Consider the following 22,617-nt stretch of genomic DNA (forward strand, 5'->3'; position numbering starts at 1 on the left):
CTGTCCATGGTGCTGAAATGAGTTTTGCGCGTTTCTCTGCTGACTCGGGAAGACTTTTTCATTTCTATCTAGTCAGCATACTGTCTTTTTTTTATTTTGAGTACATTGTTTTTTCTCCAAGAAACTGTAGTTTTAAAGATTACGTTTTTGATTTTTTTTAATTTAAAATATAGAAAATGGATGGATGGAAAGATGAGACAATATAACACGTCGATTAAAAAATTGGACGCTCATGCAACGCAATCAGTGTGATAATCTAGTTTTCTTTTTGTCCTAGTACATGTTATGTCAAGAAATGTACTCTAGGTGTCAGTATGCGCTCATAAACAAAAACATTGAAACTCCCATCTGATGTCGACACAACCCGGATTTTCATTGTGTTGCTTGGCTCGAGACGCGTGACGAGACTGCGCTGTAAAAACTGTGGGTATCCGTGAAGATTACATTGATATTTTTTATGCTTTGCAAAATTTAGTTTGGTTTACTTGCTCTGCAATGGAGAGCAAAGGATTTGCGGGTTTCACGTCCCGCTTTATTTTTCTTTTCCTTTTCCTCCGCACCATCAATGGAGACGTGAGCTACTCTATCCCAGAGGAAATGAAACGTGGATCTGTAATCGGGAATATCGCCAAGGATATGGGACTTGATTTGGGCCAGTTGTCTGCTCGCAAAGCACGCATTGATCCAGAGGATAACAGCGTCCAGCACTGTGGTGTCAACCTCGGCACGGGCGACTTGATTGTGCAGGAAAGGATCGACAGAGAGGGGCTTTGCGGTAAAAAGGCATCATGTGTTTTAAAACAAGAGCTCGTCCTGGAAAACCCTTTAGAGCTACACCGTATTAGTATTCGTGTTCTAGATATCAATGATAATTCACCACAGTTTAATGAAGAGGTGCTCAAATTAGAAATTCGGGAGTCGGCAGACAAGGGGGAGCATTTTCTTGTGAGAGAAGCACGTGATGCAGACATCGGAGAAAATGCTGTTCAAAGCTACACTTTGCTGGACAACGATCATTTTAAATTGAAGATAAACACGAAACCTGGTGGGCGAAAGTATTGTGAATTAGTCTTAGACAAAGAATTAGACAGAGAAGATAAAAATGTCATCATGCTCTCATTGACTGCATATGATGGCGGCTCTCCTCAGAGATCAGGTACAGTGCAAATACACGTCACTGTGCTGGACGCTAATGATAACGCCCCAGTCTTTAGCCAGACAGTGTATGAAGCCAGTCTACCTGAAAACTCACCTCTTGATACATTAGTGATCACAGTGAGTGCAAGTGATAGAGATGAAGGAATAAATAGTGAAATCACATATGCATTTGACCATGCGTCTGATGATGATAGCAATGTCTTTACTTTACACCCCACAACTGGAGAAGTGAGAGTGGCTAGTGTGGTTGATTATGAGAAAGTAAGATCATACGAAATGCAAATAAGTGCTGTGGACGGCCTAGGATTAATATCGTATTCTTCCTTAATTATTGACGTGATTGACACGAATGACAATTCCCCTGTAATACAAGTAAAATCACTGTCTAATCCAATAGCAGAGAATGTGTCACCTGGCACGGAGGTGGGCATCATTAATGTGCAAGACAGAGACTCTGAGCAGAATGGTCAGGTCCGCTGCTCCATTCAACAAAATGTCCCCTTCAAGTTAGTTCCTTCTATCAAAAACTATTATTCTCTGGTCACAACTGGACTTCTGGACCGTGAACTCGTGTCTGATTACAACATTACAATCAGCGCTACTGATGAGGGCTCCCCTCCTCTGTCCTCCTCCAAAAGCCTCCACTTGTCTGTGGGAGACATCAACGACAACCCGCCCGTGTTTGAGGAACAGTCCTACAGTGCATATGTGAGTGAAAATAACAAAGCTGGCTCCACTTTATGCTCTGTCAGTGCTCAAGATCCCGACTGGAGACAGAACGGCACTGTCATTTATTCCCTCTTACCTGCTGAGGTAAACGGCGCCCCGGTGTCCTCCTATGTGTCTGTCAACGGAGACACAGGGGCAATCCACGCTGTCAGGTCATTCGATTACGAACACCTGAGGAGTTTTCAAGTCTATGTGATGGCCAGAGACAATGGCTCTCCTCCGCTGAGCAGCAACGTGAGCGTCAGCGTGTTCATCTGGGACGTGAATGACAACTCTCCTCAGATCCTATACCCAGCCCCGGAGGGCAACTCCTTCATGACTGAGCTGGTCCCCAAAGCGGCACACGGAGGTTCCGTGGTGTCCAAAGTGATCGCGGTGGACGCCGACTCGGGCCAGAACGCCTGGCTGTCCTATCACATCCTCAAGTCCACAGATGCCGGACTTTTCACCATCGGTCTCCACAGCGGCGAGATCAGGACCCAGCGGGACATTTCCGAGTCTGACAGCATGAAGCAGAACCTTATTGTGGCCGTGAAAGATAACGGACAGCCCCCTCTCTCGGCCACCTGCTCCATGTATTTGCTTATTTCGGATAACTTGGCCGAGGTGCCCGAGCTGAAGGACATTTCTTACGACGAGAAGAACTCCAAGCTGACCTCTTATCTGATCATCGCGCTGGTGTCTGTGTGCACCTTCTTCCTGACCTTCATCATGGTGGTCCTGGCTGTGAGGTTTTGTCGCAGGAGAAAGCCCAGACTGTTGTTTGATGGAGCAGTTGCCATCCCCAGCGCGTATCTGCCTCCTAATTACACAGACGTGGATGGCACGGGAACTTTACGCAGCACCTACAACTATGACGCCTACTTGACAACAGGCTCCAGAACCAGTGACTTTAAGTTTGTGTCTTCCTACAATGATAACACGCTGCCTGCTGACCAGACTTTGAAGAAAAGTCCAAGTGACTTTGATGAGATGTTTGGAAATGCTGAAAGTTCTCCTGAGGTATGAGCAACACTCAAACTTTGTTGTTCATCCAGTTAACTGTCACAGAGATGTTTAATCATATGAGGTTATTCGACTTATTTGGTTAACTTTGATTTTATTCTTACATGCGTAAAAGTGGTCTTTATTTCTTCATCTTTGATTTTGTTTAAATCCTAGATTGATTGATGTGGTTATTTAGATAGTGACTGTTTGATACAATCTGACAAGGTCGAGTTTATTTTGCTAATACTTCAGTATTACTGTTCGAAGTGTTGTCCTTTTTACAGTTGCCACCCTCTTTAAAGATTTTTTTGGGGTGAGGGGAGTTCATCGAAAATAAGAGACATTGTCACACATTTCTTGCTTGGGTGAAACAGTTTGTAAAGGTCTATACTTGTAGCTTTTAGATGTTCTAGTCTACTTGTCAGGAGGAAAATTCCGTCTTTTGCATGATTTGCAAGTCGCTCTGCCTGCTTTTCATTGTTACTGGACCTGTGACTGAATGACCCCCTTCTTTTTTAAAAGCATCTACCTACAGTCTTTAGGTTGTCAATATTCGGTCGTTAGCTACATTATTTTGGGGAAATATATTTTTGAGGACTTTTGTGAAGACGTTGATAACAGTCATTGCTACCAAGAATATGCCATTTAGTCCTACATACGCTATGAACACGACACACATGCACGGACAGAATGCCAAATGCCTAATTATTCTTTAGCTCTGTTTTTTTTTTTTATAGCTAAACTCAACTATTGACATCCAAATAGGTATGGCCTCGTTTTAGATTCATGCATGTGTCAAGTTGGATGTGATTTAATAAATCCTCCTGAGATCATGCCTCATCATTTTTGTCCGCATTAATGGGCATTTGATTTTGGTATATTTCTTTTTGACTCATTTCAGTTACCCTATTTAAGTCCTGGTGTGCCCAGTGAAGGACATAGCTTTTCCAATGATACATATCTCATGTGTTTGGGTGGTATCAAAAGAACTTTGCTTTCTTGCTTGGACAAAATGAAGACCTCAGTAAAACACAAGTGTCAGTAAAAGAAGCAGATGTTTATAAAATATTGCTGTTCTAGCAATGCTAACCACTACATGCATGCTGTAAATCCATAAGTGCACGTTCTAAATTGTCATTTGCTGGTTTCGTTTCAAAGTGTGTGTGCGTGCATGTGTGTGTGTGCGTGTGTGTGTGCGTGGGTGGGTGTGCGTGTGCGCGCGCGTGTGTATTTTTGCGTTTTGCCTTTTGTAAGCTGGTTTGCTCTGCTGAAGATTTGATCACTAGCTCCTGCTCTGTGTGCGCGAACTGTTTGAGATGCATTTAAGACTAGCTCGAAAAGTGTTCTATGTTTGTTAAATAAATTAATTTAAATGTTTAAAACATCATGTCGAGGAACGATGGCAGAGGGGAGATATGGTATAAAAATGGCGAGTGACATTTACTTAACGCTTCCCTGCAAGGGCACAGGCGAATAAAAAGCGCTTCGAAAATAAACTATTAGGCCTCTTTTAAGGGTACAATCTCGGTTATTGCAAAAAAAGAAAAATGATGATAAATTATGTTTGGTGTTTTGATGACAAAACAAAAGATCGGATGTATTTACAGACTGAAAGGTGCTGGTTGTACGTTTTCTTATAAACAAGATATTTCCTGTTTGTGAAAAAAAGTTTGTCTATTTTAAATTCAACTCTGCATTGTTGCAATTCCGATGTATGAACAGTGGAAATGTGAATTTGTTTGCAATGTTCTTATTATCATCAATAATAATAATAATAATAAAAATAATAATGATAATAATAATAATAAATGTTCTGTTTGTAACAGAGCAAATCGACTCAAGGTGGCGGTATAGACCAGTCTTGAAATGACTAGCCATTCTCTCTTTTGTCTTAGGGTGTTTTGGCCGCACAAACATTTTAGCTGCAGGGAGGATAACACCAAATAGTCGTTGCTCTTACGCGTAGAATTACATTTTTGAAGAGTTCGTTGTATCAACTGCATGTCCACGTCCTTAACGGATATCTTCAATGATGGCTTCAAGGTGCACCGCGTTACAGGGGCGCACATTTTATTTCCTCCTCCTTTTGTTTTATTCATCACACGGAGACGTGAGTTTTTCCTTTCCAGAAGAGATGAAACGAGGATCAATTATTGGGAATTTAGCCAAGGATCTTGGACTGGAGGCGAGCGCGCTGCCCAGCAGAAAAGCGCGCATTGACGCAGACGGGAGTGGGAAACCTTACTGTGATCTGAACGCGAGAAATGGCGAGCTAATTGTGGCCGACAGGATTGACAGAGAGGGGCTTTGTGGTGACAAACCTTCGTGCGTCCTGAAACATCAGGTTGTACTGCAGAATCCACTGGAACTTCATCGAATTAATCTGCTCATTCAAGATATTAATGATAACGCGCCCTTGTTTAATGACGACTTAATTGAGTTGGAGATACGGGAGTCAGCCGTTAAAGGAGCTCGTTTTGTGATAGAGGAAGCGCACGATGCGGATATAGGACAAAATTCAGTGCAACAATACATCCTAAAGAAAAATGATCATTTTGTTTTGTCTGTCAGTGGTAACACAATAGAGCTTGTACTTGACAAAGAACTTGACCGAGAAAAGCAAAGTGAGATGAATTTGCTTCTCACTGCTTTAGATGGCGGCTCTCCTCGGAGATCAGGCACAGTAGCCGTACACGTCACTGTGCTGGATGCTAATGATAACGCCCCGGTGTTCAGCCAGGCTGTTTATAAAGCCAGTCTGCATGAAAATTCTGCCCCGGGTACAACCGTGATTGTTGTCAGTGCTACTGATGCAGATGAAGGGGTGAATGGGAATGTGAGTTTTGATTTTGGACATGTTACAGAAGATGTGAAGAAGATTTTTAGTATGGATCGTAAAGAGGGAACAATAGCTGTAATTGGTACTGTTGACTTTGAATCTAGCACATTATATGAAATACGTGTGAAGGCAAAAGATGGACTGGGACTGTCAACATATGCCAAGGTTATCATTTCTATCACTGATGTGAATGATAATGCTCCAATAATACATCTAGAATCACTGTCGAATCCAATATCAGAGAATGTGTCACCTGGCACAGAAGTGGGCATCATTAATGTGCAGGACAGAGACTCTGAAAAGAATGGGCAGGTGCGCTGTTCCATTCAACAAAATGCCCCATTCAAGTTAGTTCCTTCTATCAAAAACTATTATTCTCTGGTGACTACTGGACCTCTGGACCGTGAACTAGTGTCAGACTACAACATTACAATCAGTGCCACTGACGAGGGCTCCCCTCCTCTGTCCTCCTCAAAAAGCGTCCACTTGTCTGTGGGAGACATTAACGACAACCCGCCCGTGTTTGAGGAACAGTCCTACAGTGCATATGTGAGTGAAAATAACAAAGCTGGCTCCACTTTATGCTCTGTCACTGCTCAAGACCCTGACTGGAGACAGAATGGTACCGTCCTTTATTCCCTCTTACCTGCTGAGGTGAACGGCGCCCCGGTGTCCTCCTACGTGTCTGTCAATGGAGACACGGGGGCGATCCACGCCGTCAGGTCCTTTGATTACGAACACCTGAGGAGTTTTCAAGTCCTCGTGATGGCCAGGGATAACGGCTCTCCTCCACTGAGCAGCAACGTGAGCGTCAGCGTCTTCATCTGGGACGTGAATGACAACTCTCCTCAGATCCTGTACCCCACCTCAGAGGGCAACTCCTTCATGACCGAGCTGGTCCCCAAAGCTGCACACGGAGGCTCTGTGGTGTCCAAAGTAATTGCGGTAGACGCCGACTCAGGACAGAACGCCTGGCTGTCCTATCACATCCTCAAGTCCACAGATGCGGGACTTTTCACCATTGGTCTCTACAGCGGCGAGATCAGGACCCAGCGGGACATTTCCGAGTCAGACAGCATGAAGCAGAACCTTATTGTGGCCGTGAAAGATAACGGACAGCCCCCTCTCTCGGCCACTTGCTCCATGTATTTGCTTATTTCGGATAACTTGGCCGAGGTGCCCGAGCTGAAGGACATTTCTTACGACGAGAAGAACTCCAAGCTGACCTCTTATCTGATCATCGCGCTGGTGTCCGTGTCCACCTTTTTCTTGACCTTCACCATGGTGGTCCTGGCTGTGAGGTTTTGTCGCAGGAGAAAGCCCAGACTGTTGTTTGATGGAGCAGTTGCCATCCCCAGTGCATATCTGCCTCCTAATTACGCAGATGTGGACGGCACGGGAACTCTACGCAGCACCTACAACTATGACGCCTACTTGACAACAGGCTCTAGAACCAGTGACTTTAAGTTTTTGTCCTCTTACAATGACAACACACTGCCTGCTGACCAGACTCTGAAGAAAAGTCCAAGTGATTTTGTTGACGAGCTATTTGGAGAGGCAGAAAACTCCCCAGAGGTAGGCATCAATACTATTTGTTTTTTTTTGTTTTACTCTTTTCCCAAAGACATGCTGGAGTATTTGTTTCAGCGTTCGGAACAACTGGGTGTAACCGTCTTTTTTTTTTCTACAATATGTATGTTGTTCAAGGTCACTTGTAACCTGAAGGGCATCCTAGCTAATTGCTGGTTAAAGGCAGGCCACAGACTTGCGGTTTGTTAGTGATGCATTTATACAGAAACCATCCAACTTCTTTTACTGTTCCCCCACTTTCTTGGGACCTTCAATTCCTTCTGGATTGTTTCATGGCTCCACTTATTGATATTGATTATCTTTTAAAATTTGATAGCACATGGATGATTTATTTTAGTACAGTACTTCTCAATAAAGTGACCTGAAACCGTTCTGGATTAGTTTTACAGTAGCTCAATAAAAGGTATGTGTAGTGATAAACATGTTGAATATATGAAGTTTACGTCTTTTATTTGTGTCAGTTATTTATTTATCCTCGCATGAATTTAATTTTCCTAAAGGCTTTGGCTCATATTAGTCTGTGTTCAGTTGCATGTTATTCTTTGGTAACTTTATAGGGTGACACGGTGGAGCACTGGTTAGCATGTTGGCCTCACAGTTCAGAGTGGCAGAGTTCGATTCCCACTCCCACCATTCCGTGTGGAGTTGGCATGTTCTCCGCGTGCCTGTGTGAGTTTCCTCCGGGTGCTCTGGTTTTCTCTCGTGTTCCAAAAGTATGCATCGTACACCTATTTGCCACTCCAAATTGTGCATAGGTGTGATTGTGAGTGTAAATGGTTGTTTGTCTGTTTGTGTCCTGCGTTTGCTGGTGTTCGGTTCAGGCTTGCCGTCCAAACGCTGCTGGGATAGGCTCTTGCAGACCCACAACCCTTGAGATGATAAGCGGTTTGAGTAACTTAATAGAAATATCTGGTGTTTGTTTCTTACGCGCATTACCTTATTTTATTTATTTATATTTTTTTCTTTATACTTCTATTGCTCTCATTTATGCTTACCTTGAGACCTCAATCTTAGGGTCATGCTGTTACAAAGCCTTGATACATGCTATAAATTCTGCATCGGCCACTTAAGTGTTTTTTGCATTGTTTCTTGTTGGGATCCGATATAAGGTAGAGCTGAGTGTTGCATCATTATCTCTGAAAGGACTTGTGTGATTTTGTATGAATCACTTATATCAGGAGTGCCCAGGTCTGCTCCTCAAAGCCCCTATGTGTCCCTTCTCCTACACACCCGATTCAAATGATCAGCTCATCAGCAAGCTTTGGGGAAGCCTGACAATATTCCTAATGACTTGTATCAGGTTTGTTGCAGTAGAGATGCATCTAACATACCTAGGCTGGATAGGGCCTCCCGAGGCCTGGACCTGGGCAGCCCTTACTCACATTATTGTCTATGGAAAGAACAAGTTATAGATTTTTTTTAAATAGAGATAACCAAAGTTGCATCTTATTGTAGCTCAGGTCTGTGATTGATGTCTTGAACACAGTAGGGATTTTTGTTTGTTTGTTTAAAATGCCTCCCACTGGCCAGGTATGGTTATTCCATTTAGAGTTGTGAACTTGCAGGGGGACGGGTAAAACCAAGATGGCTGGCTTAAGTCAGGTGTGTTTTGACAATGAGCCAAGGTTTTAAAAGTATTATTTGCCATTCTATGTTACTTGAAGCTTGAAAGATCAGGATACTTTATATATGATCAAATCATGAACCTATCCACCATCCATATAACCCGGCTCCTGACCTGCTTACCTGAACAAATGTGTGCTCTAACAGCTGTAGGTGTTGCAGTCTGATCCTCGCACTGACGTTTCCACATAGAAATTGCGCATACAGATATCAAGGGAGTTTTGATCCATGTTAGTAATTTTTTATTTTCTTATTTACGAAGTGTTGATGTAAAAAAAAAAACACGTTCCAAGTAAATGCTGTTTTATTCTGCTTTTTACACGCGTCTTGAGACTCAATTCACAGTTGTGTGGAGTTAATTATACAACCGTTCTCATGTAAATCCTTATCTGAGCACCTTAAAATTTATTTTACTTAATGTATATTAGTATATTTTCTTGAAGATGACTAAAAATTAGCTGCTGTTGCATTGGTAATGTCCCTTAAAAAATTAGTCGAGTGCATGTTGTTATATGTTGTGTGGGTTTTTTAGAAAAACAAACAAGTTTTTATTATTCTTATTCTTAATATTAGTAATTTTATTACTATTATGATGTATAAGATCCCAATAAGACATTATTAATTATAAAAGCCTTCATTATATATGCCACTCAGAACTAACAAGTAAAAATATCTTCATTTAGTGTTACATAAATTAATCCATCCACATAAAAGTGTATATCTGCTATTAAATGGATCAAATACATTGCACAACTTCTTAAAACATAATTTGATAACATATCTGGTTAAACCAAGGTTTGTTTGAAGAAATATAAAATTAAAGTAGGGTTTTTGTCACCAAACTGGACTCACGGTGGCGCAATAGACCAGCCTTTAAATTTGTTACACGCCCTTCTTTATTTGCAGTGGACTGACGTTCTGCTTGCGTGTTGGTGATTTTGTAAACCACATTGTTCTCCGGCCCGGTCGGAAAGCGTCCATGATGGATTCTAAAATGTTGCCATTTCGCACGTTTCATTTCCTTTTCCTTTTGCTGCATCCCGTACTTGGAGACGTGAGCTTTTCTTTTCCCGAGGAGATGAAACGAGGATCGGTGATTGGGAATTTAGCCAAGGATCTCGGATTGGAGGCGGGCGCGCTGTCCAGCAGAAAAGCGCGCTTCGACGCCGACAGGAGCGGAAAGCTTTATTGTGATCTAAACGCGCAAAACGGAGACCTGATTGTGGCCGACAGGATTGATAGAGAGGAGCTTTGTGACGACAAGGCTTCATGTGTCCTAAAATATGAGGTTGTCCTGGAGAATCCCCTGGAGCTCCATCGAATTAATCTGCTCATTCAAGATATTAATGATAACGTGCCCTTGTTTAATGATGACTTAATTGAGTTGGAGATACGGGAGTCAGCTGACAGAGGAGCTCGTTTTGTGATAGAGGAAGCGCACGATGCGGATATAGGACAAAATTCAGTGCAGCAGTACATCCTAAAGAAAAATGACAATTTTGTTTTGTCTGTCAGTGGTAACACAATAGAGCTCGTACTTGAAAATGAACTTGACCGAGAAAAGCAAAGTGAGATGAATTTGCTTCTCACTGCTTTAGATGGCGGCTCTCCTCGGAGATCAGGCACAGTAGCCGTACACGTCACTGTGCTGGATGCTAATGATAATGTCCCAGTGTTCAGCCAGGCTGTTTATAAAGCCAGTCTGCCTGAAAATTCTGCCCCGGGTACGATCGTGATTAATGTTAGTGCAACTGATGCAGATGAAGGGGTGAATGGGAATGTGAGTTATGATTTTGGACATGTTACAGATCATGTAAAGAGGTTATTCAGCATTGATCGTAAAATCGGTGCAATAGCTATAACTGGCACTGTTGACTATGAATCAAGCACATCATATGAATTGCGCGTGAAAGCCAAAGATGGGCTTGGGCTGTCTTCCTATGCTAAAGTGATTATTTCCATCACTGATGTGAATGACAATGCCCCTGTGATCAACTTAAAGTCACTATCTAATCCGGTAACGGAGAATGTGTCACCTGGCACAGAGGTGGGCATCATTAATGTGCAGGACAGAGACTCTGAAAAGAATGGACAGGTGCACTGTTCCATTCAACAAAATGTCCCCTTCAAGTTAGTTCCTTCTATCAAAAACTATTATTCTCTGGTCACCACTGGACCTTTGGACCGTGAACTAATATCAGACTACAACATTACAATCAGTGCCACTGACGAGGGCTCTCCTCCTCTGTCCTCCTCTAAAAGCGTCCACTTGTCTGTGGGAGACATCAACGACAACCCGCCCGTGTTTGAGGAACAGTCCTATAGCGCATACGTCAGTGAAAATAACAAAGCTGGCTCCACTTTATGCTCAGTCAGTGCTCAAGACCCCGACTGGAGACAGAACGGCACTGTCATTTATTCCCTCTTACCTGCTGAGGTGAACGGTGCCCCGGTGTCCTCCTATGTGTCCGTCAACGGAGACACGGGGGCAATCCACGCTGTCAGGTCATTCGATTACGAACACCTGAGGAGTTTTCAAGTCCACGTGATGGCCAGGGATAACGGTTCTCCTCCGCTGAGCAGCAACGTGAGCGTCAGTGTGTTCATCTGGGATGTGAATGACAATTCTCCTCAGATCCTATACCCCGCCCCGGAGGGCAACTCCTTCATGACCGAGCTGGTCCCCAAAGCTGCGCACGGAGGCTCCGTGGTGTCCAAAGTGATCGCGGTGGACGCCGACTCGGGCCAGAACGCCTGGCTGTCCTATCACATCCTCAAGTTCACAGATGCGGGACTTTTCACCATCGGTCTCCACAGCGGAGAGATCAGGACCCAGCGGGACATTTTGGAGTCCGACAGCATGAAACAAAATCTGATTGTGGCAGTCAAAGATAATGGACAGCCCCCTCTCTCAGCCACCTGCTCCATGTATTTGCTTATTTCGGACAACTTGGCGGAGGTGCCTGAGCTGAAGGATATTTTTTACGACGAGAAGAACTCCAAGCTGACCTCTTATCTGATCATCGCACTGGTGTCCGTGTCCACCTTTTTCCTGACCTTCATCATGGTTGTCCTGGCTGTGAGGTTTTGTCGCAGGAGAAAGCCCAGACTGTTGTTTGATGGAGCAGTTGCCATCCCCAGCGCGTATCTGCCTCCTAATTACGCAGATGTGGACGGCATGGGAACTTTACGCAGCACCTATAACTATGACGCCTACTTGACAACGGGCTCCAGAACCAGTGATTTTAAGTTTGTGTCCTCTTACAACGACAACACTCTGCCGGCTGACCAGACTCTGAAGAAAAGTCCAAATGAATTTGATGAGATGTTTGGAGATGTTGAAGGGTCCCTTGAGGTATGAGCAACAGTCCCATTTTACTTTTTCAAATTTACTTCAATTGCGCTCCTGCCACTCTGTTTATTGGAATTTATCCCTACTTGTTTGGGTGAAACTCACACTGTCCACAGGATTGAAGACTACTCGGTCATCAATATTTCTTCCCATTTATTTTACTGTTGCCCCTTGCCACCACTCTTGTTGGCATTCACATATTCGCTTCATGGCTTTACTTGTTGTCTTTGTTGAGCTCATAAAATTAATAACATTTGTTCCCCACCAATAGTCAACATTTCATCACAACAGCATTAATGATATCATCACATTATCACAGCATTCATTTTCTTTTTTTTTATCTGCAGGCTATGCATTTTCCTGCTTTTTATGAAGACATGATCCTTTGGATCTTTTTAAGCCCAGTTAGAAAACCTGGCATTAATAATATATATATATTGAGATTTTGAACAAAAATAATCTATCTTTATTTTTTTGTGAGAACAAGTTGGAGACAAAGTTGGCGAAAGTTTTAATTCAGATATTATCAACACATGTAGTGACATATAGTGTTTGATACAATCATATCCCCATCATTAATTTTTCATACTGTTTACCCAGCCTTACATGAATTTAAATATGATTCCTACAAGATGTCAGTGGCTTAATCAATTGGTCTTTTGAAACTGATATGACCTTTACTTTTGTTGTTTGCCTTTATTGTACATCAAGAATGGATATGGGGTGCTACTGTGTTTGTTTTGTTAACATACACTAAATAATCTTTACGTCACACCAACTTTGGCTACTGATAGCACTTGTTGCTCTTACAGAATGTCCTTCTGCCAAATGTGTGCGCTTGATGTCAGGTTCCTTGGTAAATAAGATCAGATAGCCTGAGTAGCTGTGTGATTTGGGGAATATACGGGGATGCTTTGACGATAAAAATGTTGAAGATGTGATCTGTGGACGAAGCAAAGTTGGAGCTTGTATTGGTGTTGAATATTTCAGAGGTAGTCAGATGCAGCTCAAGGTAAAGCTCTACTAAGGTCTTTATATTATTATTTTCTTCTGGTTTCTTTACAGTACCCACAAGTCCTTTCAGATGTATGACACTTCTAGGGGTTGCCATCTGGTCTTAGGAGTGATATTTAAAAACACACATTGAAAAAAAAAAAAACCATGATCACGTAGTAACTTTGAAATTCATATATTTTAGTTTCACAATGCAAAGTATTTCCTCCATTGTGGTGTACCAAATTTGTAAATAAACCCAGTGTTGTAATAAGTTCAAACATATGGCATGGAGATCCATTCCTCTATTTCTGATGTTGAGCATTTGTTCAACGTCAGAAATTTATCTTGTTTTATGCAATGGTTTGCTCAGTTTGTATTGGTCAGTACTATACATCATTCAGCCATCCTTGAAAGATAAAAGCAGTGTGTAATTTTGTTTGTTTTGAATCTGGGGTGCCATGAAGTGGAAAACTGTGATGAAGCCCATAGCTGGCAGGGGGCCTATAATTGATATTTTCAATTTGTGTCATTGAAGTGACAGGCCCCAAAGGGTTTATTCTCACAGGGTCCCGAATCCCCAGGCAGTGCCTTTGTTTGTTAGTGATGACTTTGTAAATCTTGTGATGTAGTCTGGTAAAATTATGGGTTGACTATCTGCCTTGAAAATACTACACCTACTGCATCTATAGACAACAGTAGTAATTTAATAGATATGTTCATCGTATTGGCTCTTGTTGTGTGGCTGATCTCAGTTGAAAAAATATAATCCACTGATTTGTGGTTTCCTAGTGGTTGTATTAACAATTTGTCATCAGATAAAAATAGCAAACCAGTATTTGAACATTTTAAGGCTCGATAAATGTGAGTCATACTTCCAGAAAACTTTTCTGAGTTATGAACAAGTGTGAAACCCCATTACAATGACTACTAATAATACTAATACAAGTAAAAATATCCTAATTGTAGAGTAAGAGTAAGTGCACCCCCTCACTCTTTTAAGAGATCCATTAAGGTACATTTATAGTAAAATGACTTTATTTATTTATATATTTATGTATGTATGTATGTATGTATGTATGTATTTATTTATTTATTTATTTATTTATTTATTTTTGCTTTGTTACTACCACCAGTTGGCGTCTGCATTTGTAATATTTAACAGACATGCACACATACGTGTACATAAGCACACATACGTGTACATAAGCACATATAGTGAAGTATATACACACGCTTTTATTTAATAAAATAGATAATATGAGATTACACGTGTGCAACACAAGTTTTGTATAATGTATAATTAATTACCAGTTTTATATTAGAAAAAACATTGTCTGTGTGTACATTAACTTCTACTCACGGTGGCGCAATAGACCAGCCTTTAAATTTGTTGCACGCCCTTCTTTATTTGCACTGGACTGACGTTCTGCTTGCGTGTGGGTTATTTTGTAGACCACATTGTTCTCCATTCTGTTCGGGAGGCTTCCATGATGGATTCTAAAATCTTGCCATCGCGCACGTTTTATTTCATTTTCCTTTTGCTGCATCCTGTACTCGGAGACGTGAGCTTTTCCTTTCCCGAGGAGATGAAACGAGGATCGGTGATTGGGAATTTAGCCAAGGATCTTGGATTGGAGGCGAGCGCGCTGTCCAGCAGAAAAGCGCGCATAGACGCCGACAGGGGCAGGAAGCTTTATTGTGATCTAAACGTGCAAAACGGAGACCTGATTGTGGCCGACAGGATTGACAGAGAGGGGCTTTGTGGCAATAAGGCTTCATGCGTCCTCAAACAGGAAATCGTCCTGGAGAATCCACTGGAGCTCCATCGAATTAATTTGCATATTCAAGATATAAATGATAACGCGCCCTTGTTTAATGATGACTTAATTGAGTTGGAGATACGGGAGTCAGCCGTTAAAGGAGCTCGTTTTGTGTTAGAAGAAGCACACGATGCGGACATAGGACAAAATTCAGTGCAGCAGTACATCCTAAAGAAAAATAATAATTTTATTTTGTCTGTCAGTGGTAGCACAATAGAGCTTGTGCTTGATAAAGAACTTGACCGTGAAAAGCAAAGTGAGATGAATTTGCTTCTCACTGCTTTAGATGGCGGCTCTCCTCGGAGATCAGGCACAGTAGCCGTACACGTCACTGTGCTGGATGCTAATGATAATGTCCCGGTGTTCAGCCAGGCTGTTTATAAAGCCAGTCTGCCTGAAAATTCTCCCCCAGGTACAATCGTGATGAATGTTATTGCAACTGATGCAGATGAAGGGGTGAATGGGAATGTGAGTTATGATTTTGGACATGTTACAGAAGATGTAAAAAGGTTATTCAACATTGATCGTAAAATCGGTGCAATAGCTGTAACTGGCACTGTTGACTATGAAACAAGCACATCTTATGAATTGCGTGTGAAAGCCAAAGATGGGCTTGGGCTGTCTTCCTATGCAAACGTGGTTATTTCCATCACTGATGTGAATGACAATGCCCCTGAGATCAATTTGAAGTCACTCTCTAATTCAGTGGCAGAGAATGTGTCACCTGGCACAGAGGTGGGCATCATCAATGTGCAGGACAGAGACTCTGAAAAGAATGGACAGGTGCACTGTTCCATTCAACAAAATGTCCCCTTCAAGTTAGTTCCTTCAATCAAAAACTATTATTCTCTGGTCACAACTGGACCTTTGGACCGTGAAGTAATGTCAGACTACAACATTACAATCAGTGCCACTGACGAGGGCTCTCCTCCTCTGTCCTCCTCCAAAAGCGTCCACTTGTCTGTGGGAGACATCAACGACAACCCGCCCGTGTTTGAGGAACAGTCCTATAGCGCATACGTCAGTGAAAATAACAAAGTTGGCTCCACTTTATGCTCGGTCAGTGCTCAAGACCCCGACTGGAGACAGAACGGCACCGTCATTTATTCCCTCTTACCTGCTGAGGTGAACGGCGCCCCGGTGTCCTCCTATGTGTCTGTCAACGGAGACACGGGGGCAATCCACGCCGTCAGGTCGTTCGATTACGAACATCTGAGGAGTTTCCAAGTCCACGTGATGGCCAGAGACAACGGCTCTCCTCCGCTGAGCAGCAACGTGAGCGTCAGCGTGTTCATCTGGGACGTGAATGACAACTCGCCTCTGATCCTGTACCCCGCCCCGGAGGGCAACTCCTTCATGACCGAGCTGGTCCCCAAAGCAGCACACGGAGATTCTCTGGTGTCCAAAGTGATCGCGGTGGACGCCGACTCGGGACAGAATGCCTGGCTGTCCTATCACATCCTCAAATCCACAGATGCGGGACTTTTCACCATCGGTCTCCACAGCGGAGAGATAAGGACCCAGCGGGACATTTCTGAGTCTGACAACATGAAGCAGAACCTGATTGTGGCCGTCAGAGATAACGGACAGCCCCCTCTCTCGGCCACCTGCTCCATATATTTGCTTATTTCGGATAACTTGGCCGAGGTGCCCGAGCTGAAGGACATATCCTATGACGAGAAGAACTCCAAGCTGACCTCTTATCTGATCATCGCGCTTGTGTCCGTGTCCACCTTCTTCCTGACCTTCATCATGGTGGTGCTGGCTGTGAGGTTTTGTCGCAGGAGAAAGCCCAGACTGTTGTTTGATGGAGCAGTTGCCATCCCCAGCGCATATCTGCCTCCTAATTACGCAGATGTGGACGGCACGGGAACTTTACGCAGCACCTACAACTATGACGCTTACTTGACGACAGGCTCCAGAACCAGTGATTTTAAGTTTGTGTCCTCTTACAATGACAACACGCTGCCTGCTGACCAAACTCTGAAGAAAAGTCCGTCTGACTTTGATGAGATGTTTGGAGATGTTCAAGGATCACCCGAGGTACAAATAACTATTTATGAATAATATTTTCCCATTTTTATCCCTCCATCAATCCAAGTCCGATTTTCATTTCTGACATTTCTCGGAAAGGAGAGTGAATTCAAATGAGAAATTAACTCAAGATTCTTTTGAACAAAAGCTTCAAAATGCCTTAAGATTGTTTTTGCTGAAACTATTTCATCCAAAATCCTTTAAAAGAAAGGTTCCTGTAGAAGAAGGGTATCTGGCTTACAGACAATCAAAATTTGTTTTAATTTTGTCACTTTATGCTCATAGAATCGTTAAAAACTTGCCAACTTGTTAGGCAATTATTGTTTTCAAAACTTTTCATTGCCAGAACATCATTCAGTGAAACATGGTCATGGCCGCATCATTTCATGTGGCTGTTTTTCTTCAGCTGCAACCTTTGTCAAGGAGGAGGGAATTATCAACAAAACGAAATATCAGTCAATGTTGGCATAAAAGCTGCTAGGATATCATCAAAGACTTGTCTTTACTTCCCCTCTTGATTTTTATTGACTGAGTTTCCAGGGGACGGCATGGTGGGTCATGACTGTCTCACAGTTCAGAGGTACAGGGTTTAATTCCATCTCCTGCCTTTGTCTGAGGCTGCTATTACCTTTAAAAATAATTTAATAGATATTTACATATTATATTTGATATTTCATTGAATGTAGTGTTTCAAATACAAGGTCATGAAGTACTAGTTGTGTTGCAAGATCAACTATTGATGAATGGATGGCGGATTGACTCATTCACTTATCCAAGAGCTCTATAGCTAATTTTTGACTGTGATGATGGATTTAGAAATAAAACATGTTATCATCTCATTCATATATTTCTTTCTTGTTTGATTTAATACATTCAATCCGTGACCTCCTTTTGCATTGTTTACGGTATGTTATTGGCTGTAGAAGATCCATATCACCTACTAAATAGCTTTGCAGTAAATTTGCAGCTGAGGGCTTGTTGACCAGGAAGTTATCTCTGTGGTACAAACATTCTGCATTTCTCTTATAATTGTCCCACTCAACCTCGTGGCGACGCTCTTTGAATATTTGAGTCATCTATGGCGTGTTCTGCTGTAACTGTGTCAGTGAAACTGGAGCATTGGGTGAGAGCTGAAGGCTGCGTGCATGTGTCTCTATGTGCATGTTTGTGTGATGGAGGCAGAGGAAAAGTGTGTGTGTGTGTGTGTGTGTGTGTGTGTGTGTGTGTGTGTGTGTGTGTGCGTGTGCGTGTGCGTGTGCGTGTGCGTGCGTGCGCGTGCGTGTGTGTGCGTGTGTGTGTGCACGCACGCACGCGTGTGTGTGTGCACGCACGCACGCGTGTGTGTGTGCACGCACGCACGCGCGTGTGTGTGTGTGCGCGCGCATGTGCACTTGTGTGTGATAGAGGCAGAGAAAAAAAATACATGAGTGGGTGTTTGGAGAGGGAGAGGAAGAGAGAGATGAAATGGGAAGAGAGAATCCAAGCTGACAGCTTCCCTAATAGAGCATGAGTAACTCGGCTAGAGACGCAGGGAAGCGTCGGATTGCAGCACAATTTTCAGTTCGACATTTTCAGGAGCGTGTTTAAGATTTAGCTCTGTTTTCGACGGCTTATGAGCATCGAAGAGAATCTCTAAAAATGGACCAGAGAATCAACTTTGAACACTGGAGGGAATTATTCTTTTTTTGTCTGATTTTTTCTGTGTCATCTGGAGAGGTGCGTTATGTCCTTCCAGAGGAGATGCTGCCGGGTTCTGTGATTGGGAATATTGCGCGAGATCTCGGTGTGGAAGCGAGAGAGCTCAATGCTCGCAGAGCCCGTGTTGTTGCAGACGGAACCAGTCAGCTGTGTGAACTGGACCTGTCATCAGGCAATCTTTTGATCAGTCAACGGATTGACCGAGAGGAGCTCTGTGCGCAAGGCAGCGTGTGCACCATCCAACATCAGCTTTTACTTGAGGATCCTCTTCAAGCATTCAGTCTACTTTTAGACATTGCGGACATAAACGACAATACTCCAGTGTTTGCTGCAGAAGAGATCAACCTTGATTTGGTGGAGTCCACCGTTCTTGGGAGACGTTTTCCCCTGGAGAGTGCGCATGACCCTGATCTGGGCACAAACTCTGTCAGTGAATACAAACTGAGTCCAAATGATCATTTTGGCTTGGAAATGAGTACCCAAATAAATGGCAACTCGTATCCAGAGCTCGTTCTGAAAAAGGCGTTAGACCGAGAAACACAAGCTGAGCATGTGCTGAAAATCAATGGCATCGATAAGGGAAGTCCAGCCAGAACTGGGACTGCTTCTATCCGTATCCGTGTTTTGGACTCCAATGATAATGTCCCGGTGTTCAGCCAGCGGCTTTACAGAGCATCTGTACCGGAGAACTCTGTCATAGGGACTTTTATAGCACAACTGAATGCCGCAGACTTGGATGACAGCCTCTATGGAGAGATAACATACTCTTTCAGTCACCTGACGGACAAGACCAGAGGAGTTGTTGACATTGACCCACGGAGTGGTGAAGTTCGGGTGGCAGGTGTCATTGACTACGAGGAGGCGAGTTCTCACGAGTTGGACGTGCAAGCTAAAGACGGAGGCGGCCAGGCCTCCCACTGCAAACTCATCATCGATGTCATCGATGTCAATGACAACAAACCTGTGATTGAAATCAAGTCGGCGTCGGCTAACATACTGGAAGACTCCAAACCTGGAACGATGGTGGCCCTCATCAATATTTATGACATGGACACGGGAAATAGCGGACACGTCACATGTTCCATTCCTGACAATGTCCCATTTCAAATTGTATCGGAGGTGAAAAACTATTATATGTTAGTGACAGCTGGGAAACTAGACAGAGAGGTTCAATCGGAGTATAACATTACCATAACTGCCACCGACTCAGGGTCTCCTTCACTGGAGAGCAAAAAAGTTTTATCAATCGTACTTACCGATGTAAATGACAACCCTCCAATTTTTACACAGCGGGAGTACACTGCCAACATCTTGGAAAACCAACCTGTTGGCACGTTTGTTATGAAAGTAACAGCCCAGGACATGGACGATCCATCCAATGCTAAAATAAATTACCAAATATCAAAAGAGACAAATTTGGAAGTTTCCTCCTTCCTTACCATTAACATGGAAACAGGAGAGCTTTTCACATCGCGGCTCTTCGATTACGAGCAGTCGGTTTATTTCCAAATCAAGGTGGAGGCCCGAGACGGAGGCGACCCCCAACTCACCACCACCTGCACTGTCAATGTTTTTATTAAAGACCAAAATGACAACTTGCCAGTTGTCCTATATCCTGTACAAGCCTTCATTGCTGAGGATGTAGTTCCTCTTGAAGCGCCAAGAGGTTATTTAGTGACCAAGGTGGTGGCCGTAGACGCTGACTCGGGCCACAACGCGTGGTTATCTTACAGAATAATCAAAGAAACGCAGCCAAATTTGTTTATGGTGGGTTTACACACAGGCGAAATTAGAACCACGCGAGCCTTTATGGAGCTTGATGAACCGAAACAAACAGTCGTTATTGTGGTAACGGATAATGGGCCGGTGTCTCTTTCTGCCACGGCCACCGTTAGCATCGCCATTGGCGAGGGGTTGCCAGTTCTACATGAACTTTTTGAGCTGGCTGATGAATCTCAGGGCAGTGATAGCTTAAGGCTTTATTTGATGATTGCCCTCTTCACCGTTTCTTTTCTCTTAATCCTTTTAATCATCGGAGTGTTTTATTACAAGCTTTGTCGCCGTAGCTACGTGTACCGTTCGGCCAGTGCCAGCCTCCCTGTTTTCCCCACCACGTACTATCCACCTAGTTTTACAGATTTTAGTCGCTGTGGGACATTGCTGAAAGACGATCGGTTTGATCCATTTCTGACCACCGGCTCATGGAGAGGTGACTTTCGCTTTGGTTCAAACACGGATACTGACACGCTAAAGAAAAGGAGCGCGGCTTATCAAAAGAACACACTTAGGCGCACGAGTGCCGACAGATCTACTCTAAAGGTGAGGGCCGGTCCCTCACATCCTTGTTATGTGATCACTTGAAAACTGACTGCAATTATTGCATGTGCAGTAGTTGTAGAAAGGTCTAAATACCCTTGCTGAAATGACAGGTTTTCTGTGATTAAAAATAAGACCAAGATAATTAGTTCAAAAGTTGCCAATTTTCAACATTGAGGGAATTATGAGTAGTTTTCTTGACAGAAAAACTTGAGGTTTCTGATAGAAAGAAAGATGTCTGGAAAAGCATACTTGAACATCTGAACTTTATTTATAGTTAATCTGAGGGATTTTGAATTGTGCACACTTGTGCAACCATATTATCAGAATTTATATTTACTTCCCCTCACAATAAGACTAAGATAATTAGTTCAAAAGTTGTTTTTGCCAATTTTCAACATTGAGGGAATTATGAGTAGTTTTCTTGACAGAAAAACTTGAGGTTTCTGATAGAAAGAAAGATGTCTGGAAAAGCATACTTGAACATCTGAACTTTATTTATAGTTAATCTGAGGGATTTTGAATTGTGCACACTTGTGCAACCATATTATCAGAACTTATATTTACTTCCCCTCACATTTTTTGTCCAATTGCATTGTACAGATCACATTTATGGTGGATAAAGTTTTGAAATGATTTATCTAAAATCTGGGTTTATAGAGGGGTTTGTAGATATTTTGTATCGCCTCTGTTTTGTGAACAAAATGAAAAAAAAGCCACTCGCCGGCTATTTAATTGAGGCTACACACCGTTTGGTGTTAGACATTTGTATTATGACTTATATAAATACAGTATTCTATGATCCTAAACTATGCATGACATCTTGATGCAGTACAATTCAACATCTTTAGAAATTGTAGCCATAACAAAAGTATTGTAAATTCAATAATTCTGGAGGTGTAGCCGGTGTATGTAAATTGTGATCACAAACTGTTAAGATTTGACATGGCATCATAAAATATTTTAAGTATTTTTAATACGTGGAATTATGTTCTGTATTAATGCATGGATTTATTCATCTTGAAAATAAGTATATGAAACAATCAACTAAAAAAGTCTCAAATTATAACTGGTCATAATTGCTTTGTGTTGTGTTGGTTAATTAAGTACCATGCTACTGATTACTTTTTTCTTGTAATGCTAGTCAGGTTTTATTGTTCTTTTATGGCAATAAGATGAGGTCTCTGCTGCAATATTTTCTCAACAACTGTTTCTATTTTTATCTCATTTACTTTAATAAAAAACATTGTGTTATGTGAGTGGACTGTCAGACCTGTAAAAGATTCCTCTACCAGCATGATACAGCTTGTGATTTCAAGTTCACCAGACTCCAACTCTCCTTTTTCGTCCTTTACAAATACAAAATATAAAACATTTTTTCCCCCCCTTCTCATTTTGTAATGACCAGTTTTTAGCATGTCTGTCTTTTCGCCTCAGCCTTGTCTTGTGCACACAGGTCAGAGCTGTTACCTTTT

At 42.6% G+C, this 22,617-nt stretch overlaps 3 protein-coding genes and 1 pseudogene across 3 annotated transcripts in view; all 4 read left to right on the plus strand.

Moving 5' to 3' along the window:
• The first annotated feature begins 495 nt into the window (after positions 1-495).
• LOC147060985 (protocadherin beta-16-like) lies at positions 496-3,541 on the plus strand. Its single transcript, XM_085905655.1, has one exon. It carries the CDS (start codon positions 496-498, stop codon positions 2,893-2,895), a length of 2,400 nt encoding a protein of 799 aa, XP_085761781.1. The 3' UTR covers positions 2,896-3,541.
• A 1,365-nt stretch (positions 3,542-4,906) lies between these two features.
• LOC147060986 (protocadherin gamma-A11-like) lies at positions 4,907-7,382 on the plus strand. The gene is made up of 2 exons (XM_085906691.1): positions 4,907-7,288; positions 7,338-7,382. Exons 1-2 carry the CDS (start codon positions 4,907-4,909, stop codon positions 7,380-7,382), a joined length of 2,427 nt encoding a protein of 808 aa, XP_085762817.1.
• Positions 7,383-9,920: 2,538 nt separating this feature from the next.
• LOC147060987 (protocadherin gamma-A11 pseudogene) lies at positions 9,921-12,287 on the plus strand (annotated as a pseudogene).
• Positions 12,288-14,756: 2,469 nt separating this feature from the next.
• The window catches only part of LOC147060988 (protocadherin gamma-C5-like), a 147,437-nt gene continuing 139,576 nt past the window's right edge, over positions 14,757-22,617 (plus strand). Inside the window, exon 1 of the mRNA XM_085931714.1 lies at positions 14,757-17,137. Coding sequence (XP_085787840.1) covers positions 14,762-17,137 — 2,376 coding nt within the window. The 5' untranslated portion in view covers positions 14,757-14,761. The remainder of the gene's footprint in view (positions 17,138-22,617) is intronic.

This window comes from Syngnathus leptorhynchus, chromosome 2 (genome assembly GCF_054491065.1).
Source record: "Syngnathus leptorhynchus isolate UIUO chromosome 2, UIUO_Slep, whole genome shotgun sequence".
NCBI lineage: Eukaryota > Metazoa > Chordata > Actinopteri > Syngnathiformes > Syngnathidae > Syngnathus > Syngnathus leptorhynchus.